Source organism: Parambassis ranga, chromosome 14, assembly GCF_900634625.1.
Source record: "Parambassis ranga chromosome 14, fParRan2.1, whole genome shotgun sequence".
Lineage (NCBI taxonomy): Eukaryota > Metazoa > Chordata > Actinopteri > Ambassidae > Parambassis > Parambassis ranga.
Window position 1 is genome coordinate 12,510,016 of NC_041034.1, and position 17,730 is coordinate 12,527,745.

General features: G+C 40.6%; 1 protein-coding gene and 1 long non-coding RNA gene across 5 annotated transcripts; one reads left to right on the top strand and one right to left on the bottom strand.

Moving 5' to 3' along the window:
* Positions 1 to 1,753: 1,753 nt before the first annotated feature.
* Positions 1,754 to 10,291, bottom strand: mepcea (methylphosphate capping enzyme a). Of its 3 annotated transcripts, none has more exons than XM_028422302.1 (5): positions 9,998 to 10,291; positions 7,553 to 9,403; positions 5,888 to 6,106; positions 5,655 to 5,778; positions 1,754 to 5,570 (listed from the first exon to the last, which is right to left on the bottom strand). In XM_028422302.1, the coding sequence occupies exons 2-5, from the start codon at positions 9,353 to 9,355 to the stop codon at positions 5,536 to 5,538; spliced, it is 2,181 nt and encodes a 726-aa protein (XP_028278103.1). In that variant the 5' UTR covers positions 9,356 to 9,403; positions 9,998 to 10,291; the 3' UTR covers positions 1,754 to 5,535. The 3 variants fall into 3 exon arrangements, with proteins under 3 accessions (XP_028278103.1, XP_028278105.1, XP_028278104.1); XM_028422304.1 differs by lacking the exon at positions 9,998 to 10,291 and adding an exon at positions 9,933 to 9,989; XM_028422303.1 differs by lacking the exon at positions 9,998 to 10,291 and adding an exon at positions 9,727 to 9,960.
* LOC114446636 (uncharacterized) lies at positions 10,100 to 17,729 on the top strand. 2 transcript variants are annotated; one of them, XR_003671756.1, is made up of 3 exons: positions 10,100 to 10,218; positions 10,829 to 10,923; positions 17,183 to 17,729. It is a non-coding gene; the product is annotated as an uncharacterized LOC114446636 (long non-coding RNA). The 2 variants fall into 2 exon arrangements; XR_003671755.1 differs by having other exon boundaries at positions 10,101 to 10,233.
* The last annotated feature ends 1 nt before the right edge of the window (position 17,730 follows it).

Below are 17,730 nucleotides of genomic sequence, written 5' to 3' on the forward strand. Positions count from 1 at the left end.
CGCTGTCATATTTCTACTCATTATTCCAAAGAAGATAAAAGAAATGATTGCTTATTGTGACATATCTTATACTGTGCTCATATCTAGGTGCTGTGCTGTGCGCTCTTAGCACCCTGCTGGCCATCTAATGATGCCCACATGATGTCAGACAGGTGGCTTGGATGCGGTATCTGCCACGGCGTTCTCATGGATGAGCCGCTGTGACAGCGTTCCTCCCACTCAGTCCCTCTTGGCCTCCTGACATCTCTGACAATCTGAGTGTTTTTGAAGTGGACATAATGTGGTTAGACAAAGCTCATTTACAGCTATTAGCTGCAATCATGTAGTTGACTGAAGCTGGAAGTGTAACAATAACAGTTCTACTCTCTGAACTGCGAGCAGTGTTATGAAATGCAGTGAATGCAGTGTTTCAAATAAAAGCATTACGATAAAAGTATTGTTTGGTCTGTTGCTTTTTAGTTAGGATCATCATAACTTAACACTTCCACATGACTTGACTTGACCTTAGGGAAATAACAGCATAGAAAGCAGTGTGAGTTGAGTCCAGCATGCTTTTACACCGGGCCTGTACTGACAGGAGACAATAATGGTCAAGTGACTGACCCAAATAGCCGTGATGGAATAGAGCTTTTGTGAATGAAGTGTTATGTCTCTTGTCTGTGTTTATGTTATCACCATTCTGTCTGTCTGGACAACATTGTCTGGAACAGACAGACAACGTCACAACGCCACCATTCGCGATTGCAAAGCAAATTCATTGTCACAGTGTCTGTCTCTGATTGTCAGGTCTTTGAGGGCGGATTTTAGATTTAGTGGTTTAATCATTATGATTTGCAAACAAATGTCAAATAAAAGCAGACACACTAACAACAAAAACACACATAACACCTTTTGTAATAAATTAGACAACACTGACACATAGTAAACAACTTCATCAAACATGTATGTATTATATTGTGTTGGACCAGAGATATGTGAGCTCAGGTCTGAAGATGGATGATGGCTGGCCCGGGCTAGTAGGTGTTAAAGGCATGGATGCTATTTGTAAACACGAGCCACTGCATTGTGCTCTGCATTGTCATCTGGGTTGAATCTTTGTACTATTCAGACAGCACAGCATGACCAAACCACAAAGGGGTAACCCCCCCCCACCCCAAACCTGTTTACACGTCTGTCTTCACAAAGCAAAGAGCAACAGCTTAAAACACAAAGTTATTACAGTATAGATGTATTTTTTCAGCTGTAATGCTCCAAGATGCAACAGGTAAAGTACCTGTTATATATTGTGTTAACAAAGACTTACTTACTTACTTGTATTATTCAAGCCTATTTTAAAACCATAAACACTTTATGTATTTGTATAAATCATGTCCACTTCAATGATGTCAGTGATAAACATTTATGCTTCTCTTCTCTTTCAATGCCTGTATAATTCGATAAAATAATATTTTCCCTTTATAGGGAAGCAGTCTGAAAACATAACAGGTCACAGGACTACCTGCAAGAAACCTTCTTGCCTGCCGATAACCTTGACCTATTTATGAATAAAATTAATGGATTTCCTTTTACCTCACCTCCTTCAAAGTAGGTTACAGAGCTCTTCAGAGATGCTGTGATGGTCACTTAAGGGCAGACCACAGTAACAGCTCAATACATGCTATAAAAAAAATACTGAACCACAAAATCTGGAACCAGTTTTAATCAATTAAAATGTTGAACACAGAGAAACATTCATATATATTTTGTTGTTCAGAGGCATGAAAATTAAAAGCTTCCCTGACAGGAAAGGCATGGGGAGGAGGGCATATTAAACAGTTTTTCCAGAAAACCGATTCTAGGAAAGTTAAGGTACATGTAAAACATCAACTTTATCTGCAGAAAAAAAAGAAACACTAAACTACTTTAATTCCCATGTTTCATATCAGTGCAAATTCAACATGAAGAGGCGAATTGTAGTGCTACCAATCATACAACCCTTGAGTTTATGCAGGTGTTGTGCTCTAAAAGATGTACAGTTTGAGTTTGATATTATATAACCCTTTGTCAAAGCTACATCAGGTTTATTTTTTTGCTAATGCTGCTCACATTTTATAATTAGGTTGTAGCAACAACTTTTAAACATTTATAAAACTTGCGCTGGTTTAAAAAAATGGAACATGTAATCATAGTGTTTAATGTTGTGCCCTTCAAAGTCAATATTAACAAAACAGTGTGAACCAATTTGGATATTTTGTTTAAATAAAACCTTCAAAATATCTGTAAGATTTATCCTAATGTATTAACTCATGACACATGACTACATCTGTCACATTCAAAACCACACACACTTTTTTTGCCAATTTAAAGAGCAGATAACCATTCAGGCTGGCTAAGAGGGCAGTAGTGAGGAAATATTGCACTGTACACTACTATAACCTCAAGATAAGATCTGAGCACCACAACTTTAGAGATACTAATATTTTCTACTGGTATTAAGCCCTTTAAACAGCAAGGGGAGTTGTTTCTCCTATTCCGTTTTTAATGTAATTTAATCTTATAAAAGAGCAAATCACACTGACTTAACACAACTAATGCAGAACCTCAAGGGCAGTACAAAACGTTTATACAGCACTGCATATGGCAACATGTAATTTCACATCTCCAGCAAAGACATGCTTTAGCTTGGATACCTGTACTTACAGGTCAGGCATATCACGTTAAGATACCACTGCTAAGACAGTAAGGTGCAATCTTTCAATTGGTGGCAAAGCAAAGATTAGCTTTAAACGATTTGTTTTTCAAATAAAACTCTGGCTGTATGACCTGCACAAAGGAAAAAAAAATAAAGCAAAAAGAAAAATGCCCATGACATTACAGCAGTGGGCTGATCTAAGCCTGAGAATCAGATTGTCTGAGCTTAGCAAAAAGGTGTGATTTGGTGTCTTATGTCTGATAGGCCGACTGAGCTCAAGGCCAATTTTCTTTCAATTCAAAAAGTAACCTGTAGCTTCATTTTCTAACTTAATCACAGTTTCACAACTTATTATAAAATGCTTGATGGACAAAAAAAGGTACACCAATTTTTGAAAAATCTAAATTGATAACATATTAAATGAAATGAAATGAAAAGAGAGTTCACTGACACCAACACTCCTTAGAGAGAGAGAGAGAGAGAAACAACGTAAAATAACTAATCTAACAATCCATGTGCCTGCCAGGACAGAACAAACCAAAAACAAACAAACAAAAAAAAAACATCAGAACTTTTCAATGTACATATTCATTTGTTGTTACAAAGCTGGATCTGTTTCAGAACATACAGACATCTGACTCACTCATACATTGGCAGCAAATATCTGAAAACAGGACAAAAAAAAGACAAAAGCAGTTCAGATCTTGCAAACTTATTTACATTGATGACTTACTAAAATAGAAACGTATCTTCTCAAATCATCTCCTGCCCTAGTATGCCAAAATCTATAATTGATCCATTCACAAAAAAAGGAAGATTTTCTGTCCCTGCCATTTAAATAAAAGCTTGTAGATGAATTGGGCTCAGTGCACACCGATAAAGATACAATCACAAAGACTTTCTGTAACCCATAACTGTCTTCAATAGGCCAAAGACCACAATTTGACTGTACAAACAATATATTCCATTTGGTTTCTTAAAAATTATGTAGATTCCTTTTAAGGAGCAATCCATGTCCCTATACTGCAGTGAAGACACTGCAGGATTCCAATAAAAGATATTAGCTTCAAATTGAAAGCTTTAGTTGTATTCTCAGTGTGTGGACCACCTGAAAGGACACAGCAAGAATTCCTACCTCAAAGCTGCTTTTGCATTACCTCTTAATAATGTTTGCATTTGTTAGTTTTTATGTGTTATGTGTTAGACTGCTGCTAGTAGAGAGCACAGTGAGAGTCAGTGCACCCTCTGCTGTGGCTGCTCAGGCACCTGTCTGGACAGTTGTGTTTAGAGAGAAAGTGCTTTTACTGTGCTTTGGCTGTTGTAGTTAAGGCTGTGAAATGTCAAATGTTCCTGGCTGTAACACCAGGTGTGTGCAGTTGGGTGTTGCATTGAAAATGCTGTATTTCTGAACTCCTGTAACACAACATTTGTCATAAAAGCACTGCAGGTTCAAACAGCACAAAGCCACAGCTGGACATATCCACAGTCAGAACCATGGCAGCAGGAAGTCTTAACAACAGCTCTATCCAGGCACAGCTTCACCTGCTATCAAGCATGCTGCAAGGTAACTCAAACCATTTATTCCAAAGAAATTCTCACTGTGGCCTTTCAGGTGCCCTGTAACCTTATGAACGACACCACAACACATAAAATATGGCTATGGCTTAACTGTAAAATATCACAGCATGCTACAGACTACTATGCAAAATAGTGCTTATGCTCTCTGTGCTGAATCATTTTGAGCCTAGCCAACATGGTCTGTATCAACAGAGCTCAAATGCGTCCCCCACCATTAAAATGGAGCTTCAAGCAATCTTTATGAAATGACTCTAATATGAGCTTAAACAGGTCCAAAGGTATGGAAAGAGCACAGACTCAGAGCAGCCCTTTTCCTGGAAAGTTTGACTTTCAGGTTCAATGTAGGTTTCAAATAATGTCTACATAGCGTTATAATAGTATCTAATGATTCATGACTGCCTTCTCTTTCAATGGGGTATTTTGAAAGTGTTCTTTATACTAGATGTCATTGTGGATGTCATGTGAACATTCTCTCTGTCATGACAAATCTTTTTCACGTCTTTGGATTGTTTAAGGATTGCTTCATGATGTCCATTTCTTTATGTGGGGTTACACATTTTGACTGTGCTGATTACAGCTATTTTAGCGCTCAAGCAGATTTTCAATATAATTAACCAATCAGGCTACATATTAGGTGTGGAAGATGGGGAGAATGCATCAGCTTTTACTGTTTGTGGCTGATTTACTGTATTATAGTGTGTCGCCCACTGACTAAATGCCTAATGCGTGTATTTGACCAGGTGTGATTTATACTTGCACTGTTTTAAAAAATCAGTTTTAGTATATTTTCTTATTAACATGTTGCCTGTTAAAGTGACTGGATAAGTATGCCCTATCTTCAATTCCTAATATGTATAATGTATGACTGTGGCACAGAACATTGTCATGAAAGTAAAGGTATATGGCCAAAGATTTTCAAACACACATTATGGCCCTGCATCAAACTGGGGCATCATTAGCACTAGGACAGTCCAAAGATATGATCAGATGAATGACTCTTCCAGTCTGGCCAAGCTTGGACTTCTGGCTCCAAGTAGCAGAGTCCTCTCAGAGTTAAATCCATAGAACTTCTCGATCCTGACAGATGCCTCTTCTTGACAGATCTCATCTTTACAATTTAATTCCACTTTGGTCCCATTTTCATTTCTGAGTCATCTTCAGCAAAAAAAGCTGGAGTAACTGTTATAGATTCAGACGACTCCCTGTAGTCCAATGCAGCTGGCTGGCTTTTATGTATGGTGGCGGTTTAGGCTACTCACATTCAGTGACGTTCAAGGCAGGGTTGGTCATTTGTGAAATATATACACTGGCCTCTGAAAACCTGTTGTGACAAAAAAAAAAGATGTTTAACTACAAGATTAAATAACATAGAGAATACATCTGTTTTAACTTATCAGGCAGTTACCTCTTACTGAACACTTGGGGGCCTCAAGGTGCTCAAAACTGGTGAAGCCCACCTCACTTGTGAGATATGATGTAAACTGGTCAGGTTTGAGGCGGATGCTGTGATAATTTCTGTTGATATTATCCTGTCAGATGACAAAAGACAAAATCAGTTAATCAAGCTTTAAGACCTGCTGACTCACTGTAAAAAGTCATGACGGGTTTAACAACTGTCCCATTGTCTCAGATTCTTACAGTCAGTTTCTTTCTTCTAACGTAGGACTCCCAGGGCTGAGGCTCCAGGATGAACATGCCCCCGGGACGAAGATGTCTGTAGACCCTTTTGAAGAGCCGCTTGAGACCATTATCTCCCCAGTTAAGGTGAACCCATTTGGTAACGCTTAAGCACAGGATCACGTCATACTCTGCCCGCTGTGTGAAAAGAAGATTATCGTTCTCCAGTACATAGTTGGCCTGAAAGAGAGAAGAGATAAATTATTTGTGCAACTCCTTAGATTCATTAACATGTACTAAATTTAGTTTGAGGTAGAGAGTAGGAATCTGCAGGCTAACATAGTAGTTCTATTTCTATATTGAGGGAGTTAAAGAGGTTACATGTAATATATGCAAATGTCAATTAAAGCTTGTAGTTAGCAACACCAAATTTTACTGCTGCTCTTTTAAAACATTTGACTCCAAGAATGCTCCAAGATTGATATGAATGCTTGTGGTGCATATTATTGTTCAATCACTCCACAAAAAGAAGAAAAAATGACATCCTATCATTGCAAACATTACAAGCCACTAAATATAACGTGGAAAACCAAATGACAGTACATAAATATTACCGATTAATGTATAAATGACAAAAGGAGCCGATGGTGATTCAGATCAAATTTTGGAAAACTATAGTATAGGTACTATCACTACCTCACACTTTGTCTTTCAAGATAGATTATAAAGACAGACTCAGGACACTAAGAGTCTTGTTACCAGTTTAATAAAGCCTTGATGAAGGTTTTTGTCCAAAAAACATGTTGGTGACAGACCTATGAGTTTTTTACCTACATACCGTGAGTGCTTTGGATTTTGCCCACTTGTTTGCAGTCACAGTAGATTTGTTTGTCATTTTGCCAACAAATCCATCTTGTATTTTGGAGACAAAGGGATATCAGGCACTTCAGTGATTTATATAGAATCGGCTTTGTGCTACGCTGCCATTATCTCTTATACTCATAGCAGGGGAGGAGGCAGTTATCGATTTTATTCAGAAACACTAAGGTTTCTGCTTATATAGCTGCCTGTACAAAGCCTGCAAGGCAAGAGGCCAGTGGAGTGAAAAAACATCCACAGAAACTGCAAGAAGGTGTATAATTGATGATTTACATTTTTAAGAGGCTAAAAAAACATTTTCAAGGCACACCACAGTATAATATAAAAGCTACACACAGCCTGCTTCCTCTTTAGTGCATCCATGTTGAAGTTCTCACCAGTGGCTACTTAGTAACCCTTTCGTTGCCAAACTGTCCAAGGGACTCCTAAAACCTAAGGATAACAAACCCAAACGCTGAAGGCTGACATAAAGTGAATAAAAACAGTAGATGTGTCCTTGATAAACTACAACTAAGACCTAATAACAGTGTTTCTGGTATACATCATGTGCTTTTTGTCCAAATAAGATACACTGCATGTCCTGATAAAACTACCCCTAACTCACAGGCACAAAGATTTTTAGAGAGGGAAGTTGGCCCTCAAACCATATCTCTTGTAAAGCCAGTCAGTCCTCAGTGTTTCTTCAACACACAGCTATATTTGTAAAACACCTTTCTGCAGTGTTTTAAAAATGATTCATGGCCCAATAATAATGTTTAAAATGCAGACATGCAGGCAAATAACCTTGCCACCAAATAAGGTTCATACCTTGATGAAGGACACATTTGAGGGAAATTTCCCAGGCCGTGTGATTGGTGTCTCTGTAAGTGGAGGTGCAGCGATGGGACCCCTGGAGATCCTCAGGGACACAGGAAAAGAGCAGCCCACAGACTGATCAGCATGTGGTGAATCACAATCTTCCTGCTCCATTTCCTCTGTTTTGCTGTCCTGCCTCTGGGTCCCTGTCTCATCTGTGTGACAGGAGTCATTGTCATTTACAGCCTCTGCAGGGCCACTTTCTCCTTTCACTGGTTTGCTGTTTTCATCCCTGCTCTCAGCTTCATTGTGCTTCCTCTCTGTATTTGTGTGACTCTCATTTCCAGTCCTCTCCTCCTGTTTAGTAGTCTTTTCCCCCTGGATTGCACGTCTGGCCTCTTGGGTCTGCAGCTCAGACAGATAGTGTCTGATGTTCTTGCGGGCTGCATGTATCAAACCACCATCAATATCAAGGCCTAAAATGCGGGCAGGTCTTAGCATTTTGGCAATATAGAGTGTCAGGTGGCCCGAGTTGCAGCCCAAGTCCAATACGTCTTTACCTTCAAACCACTCTGGACGAAGCACACGCACACGTGGGTCTTCACTGTTGCCGGGGTTACGGTAACCATAATACTTGTTGTAGTTCCCATACTGGAACTTCTTCTGCGGCTCCTTTGCTTGGCTGTAAGGCTGCTGCTGCTGGCGAAGTCCTGCGCCTGTTTTGGGACCACTCCTTGGTGTGTGAAAAGAATTAGAATTTCTTGCCCCCCCTGTACTACAAATCCTGTCTCCTCCTCCTGACTTTCCATTTGGAGTTGAATGGGTCACAGGGGCCTCAATTTTGCCTGAGTTGCGCCTTCGTTTTCGCCTGCTTGTGTGCTGATTTGGTCCTGCTGACAGGGAAGAAGTGGAATCCTCTGCAGATACAGAGGTCATCTCCTCCTTGCAGCTGGACGAGTTGTTAGCTGTGTGCTCATGGGAATCTTCTGTAACACTGGAGAAACTGTGGGACTCTTTGGAGACATCTAGTGCAGGAAATGAGGCTAACATGCCAGAAAGCGGTGTGGAGGTGCTAGTTTTAACCTCACTTTTTCCAGACTCTGTGAGGTTCATCTGTGAGGTTGAAATCCCGCTCCCACCAGTACCACCTCCTCCATGGTGTCTATTGCGGTGTCTTTTTCTTCCACCACTTTTGTAGGGAGACACCAAAACGCTGCTGTCTGCTATCCCACTGTTCAGGTTCAGTGGATCTGTGATGTCCCTGGGGATGAGAATCTCCACAGGGTCTCGATTTTTGGCTGGCAGCGGGGAGGATTTGGGCGTCTCTGCATTCAGTGCCTTGTTGACCTCCTCATCCAGCAGGCTGTTAAGATTCAGTGGGTCAAATATATTCCCTCCAAGGAGGAAGTTGGTAGGCAGAACGGAGTCACTCTCGGAGTTGGCTCTTCGTCTTCTCTTGCCAGATGTCGGATGCTTGAAACTAAAGTTTGCTGTGTTGCGCCGCTTTGTTAGCCTTGTTTGTTGTTGCTGTTTGGAATGATGAAAGCTGTTCCTACGATTGATGCTATTCTCGTTCCCTCTGGCTCTCTGTTCAGTGCTGTCTGACAGGGTGAGCATGTCAGTCGTACTGGTGTGTTTTGGTGAGGCTGCAGTGCATGCGACAGGACAGGCAGCTGCAAAGTCAGGGGTGGCTGCAGTTTCTTCCATCATAACAGACAGATTGCTGCATCCTCCAGTGCAATCGGAGAGCTGGAAAGATGAAGTTGAGCTGGCCTGTGGACTGCCAGTTTTAGCCGTATCCTCATCGACTGACATTTCTTTTGCCTTCCAGAGATGATGGAAACATGGGAGTTTTGTGTGGATCTGAAAAATGACAGAAAAGAATGACTGAGTATTGTGTATAAGGTAAAAAATATAACGCAGAATCAAATCTGCTAAATCGAGTCATAAAGTTGGACAAGATCACTGCTGGGAGGTCCAGACACCTGCACGTCCAAGATGCACTGCAAAAAACGCGATATCTTCTGGTAGTCATGCACTTTTTATTTACAGAAGACGGTGCAAAAAATACTTTCGTTGGATTATAATGCTGGCAAAAGTGTGTCTTTTAGATCTGCCTCTACGACAACATCATTATCGGACTGCTTATCTGAAATCGGAAGCGTGTTTGCTCAGAGGTTACTGACCTGAAAAGTTTGGGAGTCTCTGTGTTGGACAGTTAGCAAGCTAGCTCCTAGCTTCTCTATCGCGGGCCAGAGGACTCAAACGTCGAGTAAACGTTTCGCTGCGACCAAAAAGCGTTATTAGACAAACCCTGAAGTACCCACGTCGATATGCTGCCGTCTGGACCTCTACTGAACCCGCAGCTCACATTTTATGAAAGTGATACTACCTCCCAGATGGCCACCTATTCGCGTGCAGTCAACAGTGTAGTCACCATCAAAATAACAGTCTCACCTCGCAGCTCTCCCCGCCTCCGGCCGGACTGTCACTACCCCGCACTCTTTCCACTCGAGCTAACGTTAGCGTAGCTAGCACACAAGCGTGCCCACAGCAACACAACACTGACGAGCTACGCGAAGAGACGCTGCGCCGTCGTTCCGTGTCGGTCCACACACAATATATGGTTCTCTGCCCTCCAAAGTAGCCTGTCGACTTCTGGAGTGAACTCCTAGTCGGTCAGTATCAGGCAGGTTGGTGAATAAATTATTCCATTCGCTGATAGAGTCGGCATGGCGGCGCATCCGGGCTCCGAGCTGAAGCCCAAGATGACTGGGGCGGAGAACTCCTCTCTAGGATATTATAATGAGCTTCCTTGACAGATGAAAGCAAAACAATAAACGTAAATAGATACAGTAACAATAACATTGAATGTGACGTCAGGGCCTAAAAAAATTAGTCGATTAATCGACTAATAATGCATTACTAGGCATCATGTTTTATTAGATTTCGAAAAAAAGCCAATCACATTTATATATTATATATTTTTGGTAAGCAGTGACATTTTCCATCTGAATATTTAAATAAGGCCTGCTGCTTTCACTGTAAATACACACTTCACTCTCCTCACTAGTTTCACACTATAAACAATTCAGAAAATAAACAGTATTTACAGAGATAATTGTTGTTTACTGAGCATCTAAATGGTTTGATTTTGTGCTGCAGGAGTGTAGATGTGATCTGTATAATTCAGAGGCTTACAGTGTGACTGCAGCATTAAGGTGGCTAAAAATGATTGACAAATTCTTTATTTAAGCTCCTAAACTTATATTATTTTGTTCACCACAGCGTCACTACAACTACAGCTGCAGTCCATGGACCAGTTGTCATGCTTTTGTTTTGATGGCACCTTCACAGTCAACTTTAAGGCTTCAATCAATCAGGTAGGTTTGCCCACCTAATTACAGCCCCAGTGTAGGCGTGATGTTAGAGCTGCAGATGAACTATGAACTGTGAGGGGAATAAAGTTTAGACTATTTTAGAAGTTCTCCCTTGTGTTGCTGTGGTGCACAGTAATCACGTGGAGTGCTGAAGGGGGTGCTACAGTACTAATACAGCTGCATTTACAGGAGATACTAGTTATCCTCCAAACAGCCACAAGGGGGAGACAGAATATGCACTTATGAACGCCGTATTGCATTATGCTGCCTGCAGGCATGCTGCTTGTGCACATGCAGAACTAAACCTCAGTACTTATTTTGTGTCTCTACTGTTACATTTCTTTACTCATAGATCGTGGAGATAGATAGATAGATAGATAGATAGATAGATAGATAGATAGATAGATAGATAGATAGATAGATAGATAGATAGATAGATAGATAGATAGATTAGGGTGGGAATTCAAATATAGATAGTTACTTTTTCAGTATGTTGGTTTATTCTATAATAACAAAAAAACAGAATACTTTATTTTTAGAAAGTAGTATCATAGTTTAGAGAAATGCTCACATTGCTGATTGGTATGATAAATGGGTCAGAGCAGTTTCTTTTTACCCAGAAAGAGGCTCCTCTCTTCATTCTGCAGCTGTGGCAACAGGACTGTTTATGTTTTTAGGTAGCCTCCAGGGGACAGAAGCAAAACACTACCAGCTCTCAAGGAATCAGTGAATGTTTTATTTTGAAAAGATAATGAAATCTTTAAGGTTTGTTATGCACTTTCTTTAGGATTACGTTTTTGTATGGAAAAGGTATGTTAAAGGTATGTAAAGCTGGTGCATTTGAACAAGAAACAAATCAATAATTTACTTCAGCTTTTATAACATTTTACCTGGTAAGTGTAGCCGTAGCAACAAACAATGATATATGGTGTATCCAAGTCTTTTATAGCCAATAAACAGCTAACACTCATATTCATACAAAACAGTCCTCCTGTATCATAAAACTCAGCTGTAACTACATACAGTCCTGCCTGGAATGCCTTTGCCTTTAAAGTTGTACTAAAAATAAACTTCAGTCAGGTGTTGTTGGAGGCTAAATTCAAAATAAAAACAGGATGTGGAACTCTTTAATGTAGGAAAAATATGATAATTTTCTGAATGTAGATGAGACATTTTTTTAAACTACATCCACACAGTTATTCTCTGCTGTTGAGCTGACAGCGTGCTCCTAATTGGGTTTCAAATCAGTGCCACACAGTCTGTTGGGTAAATGAGTCACCCCTCTCTCTAATCTCTATAGAAGGAAAAAAAAGAGAGAGGGTACCTGTTCCCCGCCTCTGTCCCCCCTCTTTTCTCATGTTAATGGGGGGTGCGGTCCTCAATTCCGGGCACCATCTGCCCTTCCTCAGGGTTTGGGCCCCAAGCACTCCAGACGTGTCCAATTGTTTGTGTGTGTCCAAGCAGAAAGTGGTGAGTACACACGGTTCTTGTGGCCCAATAGGCTCCTCCATCGAGAGCACGAGCCTGCTGTTCATTAGCCTGCGTGTGATGGAGGGAGGGGGCCACTCGCGTGCCCTATGTGCAGTAACATCAGGGCAATTCTGCCGTTTGTTCTCTGCATTTGGACTGTGTGTGATGTCCTTGTAAGCAACCGTTGGCTGAGGGCTCATTCATCAGGCTGACATATGCTATTTAAAGTGTCTTTTTTCACAAGGGGATTATTTTAGAGATATTGTGATTGATTATTTTCAACTGACCTATTTGGTCTGAGGATAAAGCCAAGTTCATTCAAAATCAGTTTATACAGCAAAGACCGGACTTCCCAGCACCATAATGTGTGCAAATTATAGAACAAGGTTTTCATCAGTGTAATAATAAAGGTCACATGCTTCAGTATAAGAAGGGGATGCGGTGCATTTCTTGTGGTAATTAGTGAAGCCATGATGACATGCGTGTCTGAGACGCGACAGATGGATGAATACACTAAAGGATGGAGATCATGAAAAAAATGACATGTCAAAATGTCATTTACATGCATGGACACTTTTACTAAAATACCCCCAGATGTATATCCTATTCCTATTCTCATATTGCTCAGCCACTCTTGTGACTCATCAGTACATCCTCATGTGAACTAACAAGGTTCCCTACCAGCTAACCGACACTACTCTGACAAGCAGATTATGACTTTCCATTGGACCTGCCCTGCTCATTTTCAAAGCTACATGCTGCTGGCTGCATTGAGATTAGTTATTGAACTGTCCAAGCAAAGGGAAACAAGGCCGCTTCAGAGCCACAGCACACAATGAGCCAGCTGTCAGTGGGAGGGGCCTGTTTAGACCAGTGTTGTCATGGATAGTACTTTTGTGTTGTGTTGCCCTTTGAGAGCTGATAGGTGCTCCAATGCAAGGCTGCCATGCGCTGATTAATATTGACACAAGGCTTGATTGAGGACAGGCAAGTGAGCAGAGTTAAAGAGTGCAGCGGGGCTAATTTAACACAGAGATTTCAGGAAAGGTGATGTGAATATGCATATGCTGCGGTCTGTGCTTATCCATGAAGGAAGATGGCTCGTGTTTGTCCAACCAATACAGCCCACACTCACACACTTACTCACAAATCCTCAGAGTTGCCCTATTCGCCTATGCACACCTGTTTTACATGCAAAGGTGTGTCCCTATGTATCAGCATCAGGGCTGGTGTCCTTGCTAATTAAAAGTATTTTGAATTTCACACACTGAATGATAAACATAACGCTGCATTCATGGTGAAATAATATAGAAGAACTGATGTTTAGGAGTTTTTCCTTAATTTCCAATCATGGATCAATATAGTAAAATATTGTTACTATTTAAACTACAATCACTCTGCTCTACATGCAAATGTCAGTCTGGAGCAGCTTTGTTTTAATGCATATGCAAGAATATGATGGGTTTGTATATTGTAGATTTCACTGTCTCACAAATATAATAAAAATCCCACAAATCCCCTTCAGCCTGGATTTCCCCAGACTGTGTGACAAGCCTGAGGTTATCAAAGGGTGTCAGTGTTGCACTGGAATTCTAGCCACAAACATAAAACTCTAAATCATTTCTTTAAAGGCTTTATGCATATTTATATAATTCTGCTGGTTAGATTTAATCATTTCCTGTGGACACACACACTGCAAATTAAATCTTGTAATATCTTATTTTATCAGCACATACCATCATGTAGGCCTATTGGTTTTTACATTGAAACAGCTACGCATTGTGTGTAACCACAGATGTGACCGTTTGAGCTGTGTTTGATGGCACCACCAATCATGATTCAAAACACACACTGTCATAATAATCACCCTCTTAACCTTAGCATCCTCTTTGAATGAGCACAGCCCACATTTAAAATCTTGGCAGAACCACCAAGGTGTTAAGTGCACAACATTAAACCATGCTGTAATCTGTAATTACTCTGCTTGGCTGTCAGTGCTGGCATTACTGTCCAGATTTTTTTTTCACTCTGAAAAAAATGAGCAGACTTAATGAGCTCTTGGAGTAACCTATCAATAGGTTACCCATAATCAGCAGGGTAGAGACCTACTAACCTTAATTATTCATCTCTGCTGTGCCATCACACACACAAAAAGTCTTCCTGATTATGATTTTAGCTGCAGCATGGATGAGTATGACCCATTATCCATTACATGCCAAGTAGCCAGTCAGGCTACCATCCATCTATCCATCCCCTTAACCTGCCCCGACCTACTCGAGCCTGTTTCAGCTGTCGATGGGCACGAGGTACACCCTGGAAAAGCTGCCAGTCTATTGTGGGGCCACCCTGAGACACAAAGAGACAAACAACCATTTGCACTCACACTCTCGCCTACAACCAATTTGGAGCCCGTAGTTAACCTAACATGCATGTATTTGGATTGTGGGAGGAAGCAAGAGTGCCCAGAGAAAACCCACGCAAACACAGGGAGAGCATGTACACTCCACACAGAAAGGGCCTGGCTAGCAGGCAGGTTCGAACCAGGAACCAGTGGGGCAGCAGTGTTAAACAGTGCACCACTGTGCCTGTATGCAAAACCTGAAAAGGCACATTTAAGCTAAGTGGGATTCACCTACAGTACAAATACTTCACCTCTTCTCATATATCATAATTTCCTGTGAGGCTTGAATGTCTCAGTGAAGATTCCCTCTGCCTCTGCTCCCAGGACACACTAAGCTCCGCCATAATATGATAATCTAAACCATAATTTGATATGGATTATACACCAGTGATTGACCAGCGCTATGATTATTTGATTCTAAACCAGAGAACCCATCATTTTAAAGTCCTTCCTTCCTTCCATTTTGCACAGTGATGCATTCTTCTCAGGCTCATCAGAAAATGCTGCACAAAGACAGAGAGACGGCATTTCAACATTTTCATTGCAAACATTAATTTTATGAACCAAAAACTGTAGGATGGTTTTGTTGATGGAATTTCTGGCGGGCCTTACTGAGTTGGTAAGCCAAAAAAAATCACTATCAGATTAAAGAGACTGAATTGGATTGCAATGCTTCTGAGAAAATATAACTTACTGAACACACTGTAGCAATGTATGATAGTTCCTTTTTCCCAGGAGCTGACACTGAGAGCCCTCTCAGCTCATTACATGTATAAAAGACACCTGTACACAGAAGCAATCAATCAATCCAGATTCTAAACTCTTCACCTCTTGATGAAGATGTTGCAGAGAAGCAGAAAATAAAAACAAATAACACAATTGTTGCATTTGTATATAGAAACTTGCATGTGCTGTTTGTAGAACAGATGAGTTGGAAGCCATTTTCCCAATTCTGCCTACAACACTACTAAATTCCAGACAGAGCTTATAACAAAATGTCACCACGGAGATGTGCTCTGCCTCCAAGGATATTTATAGGATTCATTATATAAACCTGATCACTGACAGCAGCCTATAGATACTAGTACGTAAATCATGCTCCTCTGAGATGCAGCTGCAGGTTGTCCTGTCAGTGCCTGATGTGAGCGTTTACTGTCAGGCATTAGGAAATGATGTACTTTGCATATAAGTCTGAGTAAACAGTAACAACTGTATTGAAGCAAAATCTTGCATAATTCAATGATGCAGCAAGACATTGTAAATACATGTAAATATATTTATATGGTGTGTCAGTGAGAGATGTTTTTCTATCCAGGGTGTGGGTCATCAAAATGTTTTATGTGTTCTCGTCTACCGTGGCTTACAATGGGCAGATATGGGTTGAGCATTTCTAAAGGGCACAGCAACAACAACACGGCTTTGAAAAAACACACCAGCTTAGGTGGAGAGTCTGTGCCCTTTCTAATCATTGGTGCCATCGCAGGTTGTTTCTTTCAGAGTACAAAAGGCTTGCTCTTCTCTTGGGCCACTGTAAGCATGTCAATCCAGGTTTTTTTTTAAGCTCAGTGCTCTCATATAAGCAAATGTGTGTTATGTTCTAGGGCCTCATAAATGTTGTGAAGGCTGAAAGCTGTGAGAGCTTTGATCCAAGGACAAAAAAATAAAGTGATATCAGAGGGCACAAATCGATCAATCAGCGCTGCCACCACGCAAAGGTGATTTCATCCTGCTGGAGCTTAATGCATCCATGGCTTTCTCTGGAATTCAAAGACTTGTGAGTTAAGATGAGTGTGGTCATATGTTTTAGAGTGTTTTGTCTGTCCATGTGTTGGAAATTTGATGAACAGCTGACTGATCAAGGGTTCCCTTCAGCCAAATGCCTGCTGAGGCTGCTCCACTCTGACGCAGACCATTCATAATTGCATGTCACATGTGTGGAGGTCATAAGCATTGGAAATAAATGAGTCGCTGCTGTCTAACTTATGAGGGGGGGATTATGATAAATGTCCTAAAATGTGAAATATGGTCAGTGTTTTTTCTGCCGTGTGTTGTCAGATTCAGGAACTGTGCAGCTCTTTTGTTTTTACTATCAGGAGCCTGGGCAAAACCTCTGGTCTGCTTTGAAAAGTATGTTTGTCACTGCTGAAATAATTTTTGTTTGTTGTTTATGTTAGTTTGGTTTATTTAAAAAAATATGTGTGTATATAGACGATTGATATATTTGATTCTTCACAGATGTCAAATGTTCAGATATTTACTAACATTTATCAAATTTTACAATATAATCTAAGCAATTTATGTCTTTTGGCAGAGTTTATAGTATAATTGCAGTTTATTTTTCTGATGTGATTGACAGGTTTCTGAGACACTGTGTTTTTTTGTGATCATCAGGTTCGCCGTCTGAGTGAACACTGTCCACAGAACAGCCATATTACTCTCCTGCAAGGAATCGACATTACAGGGGTTGTCAGGACAACCAGCCATGATTCACAGAGCCTCAGATAGGCCTCCACCTTGGGCTAGAAGCACTAGCCATGAGACTGAGCAGATGCTGTGCCAGTGAGCCAATCACAGGTGAGATAGAGGAAAAAGATGACATCATAGGCAAATTAGGGCAAATGCAGTGAGTATTTTGTTTGTCGTCTCTGCCTGCTTATGAACCCACAGACCCACAGATATTCTATAAAGGAAAGCTTGATAAGATTTTTTGACATTTTTTTCATGTCAACCAAATAATAATAATAAGTACCAATCCATCCATCATTATTTAAAATACATTCAACAATCAACATTTCAGGATTGATACACATAAACTTCATAGGGACAATAAAAACTTTTTCTAACAATTATAGCTGATTAGAACAAATTTTCTATATCAATGCGACTGTGGCAGGAATATTGTCTATTGTCTTTCAGATCACCATGGGATCAAGTGAACA

What these genes read in the sequence shown, in the direction of transcription:
- mepcea (XM_028422302.1), bottom strand. Translation starts at nt 9,355, where the DNA reads ATGTCAGTCGATGAGGATACGGCTAAAACTGGCAGTCCACAGGCCAGC. An exon ending in TTAGAAGAAAGAAACTGACT is followed by an intron (nt 5,779 to 5,887) that starts GTAAGAATCTGA and finishes GTCATCTGACAG; the next exon opens with GATAATATCAACAGAAATTA. An exon ending in CCCCAAGTGTTCAGTAAGAG is followed by an intron (nt 5,571 to 5,654) that starts GTAACTGCCTGA and finishes TTGTCACAACAG; the next exon opens with GTTTTCAGAGGCCAGTGTAT.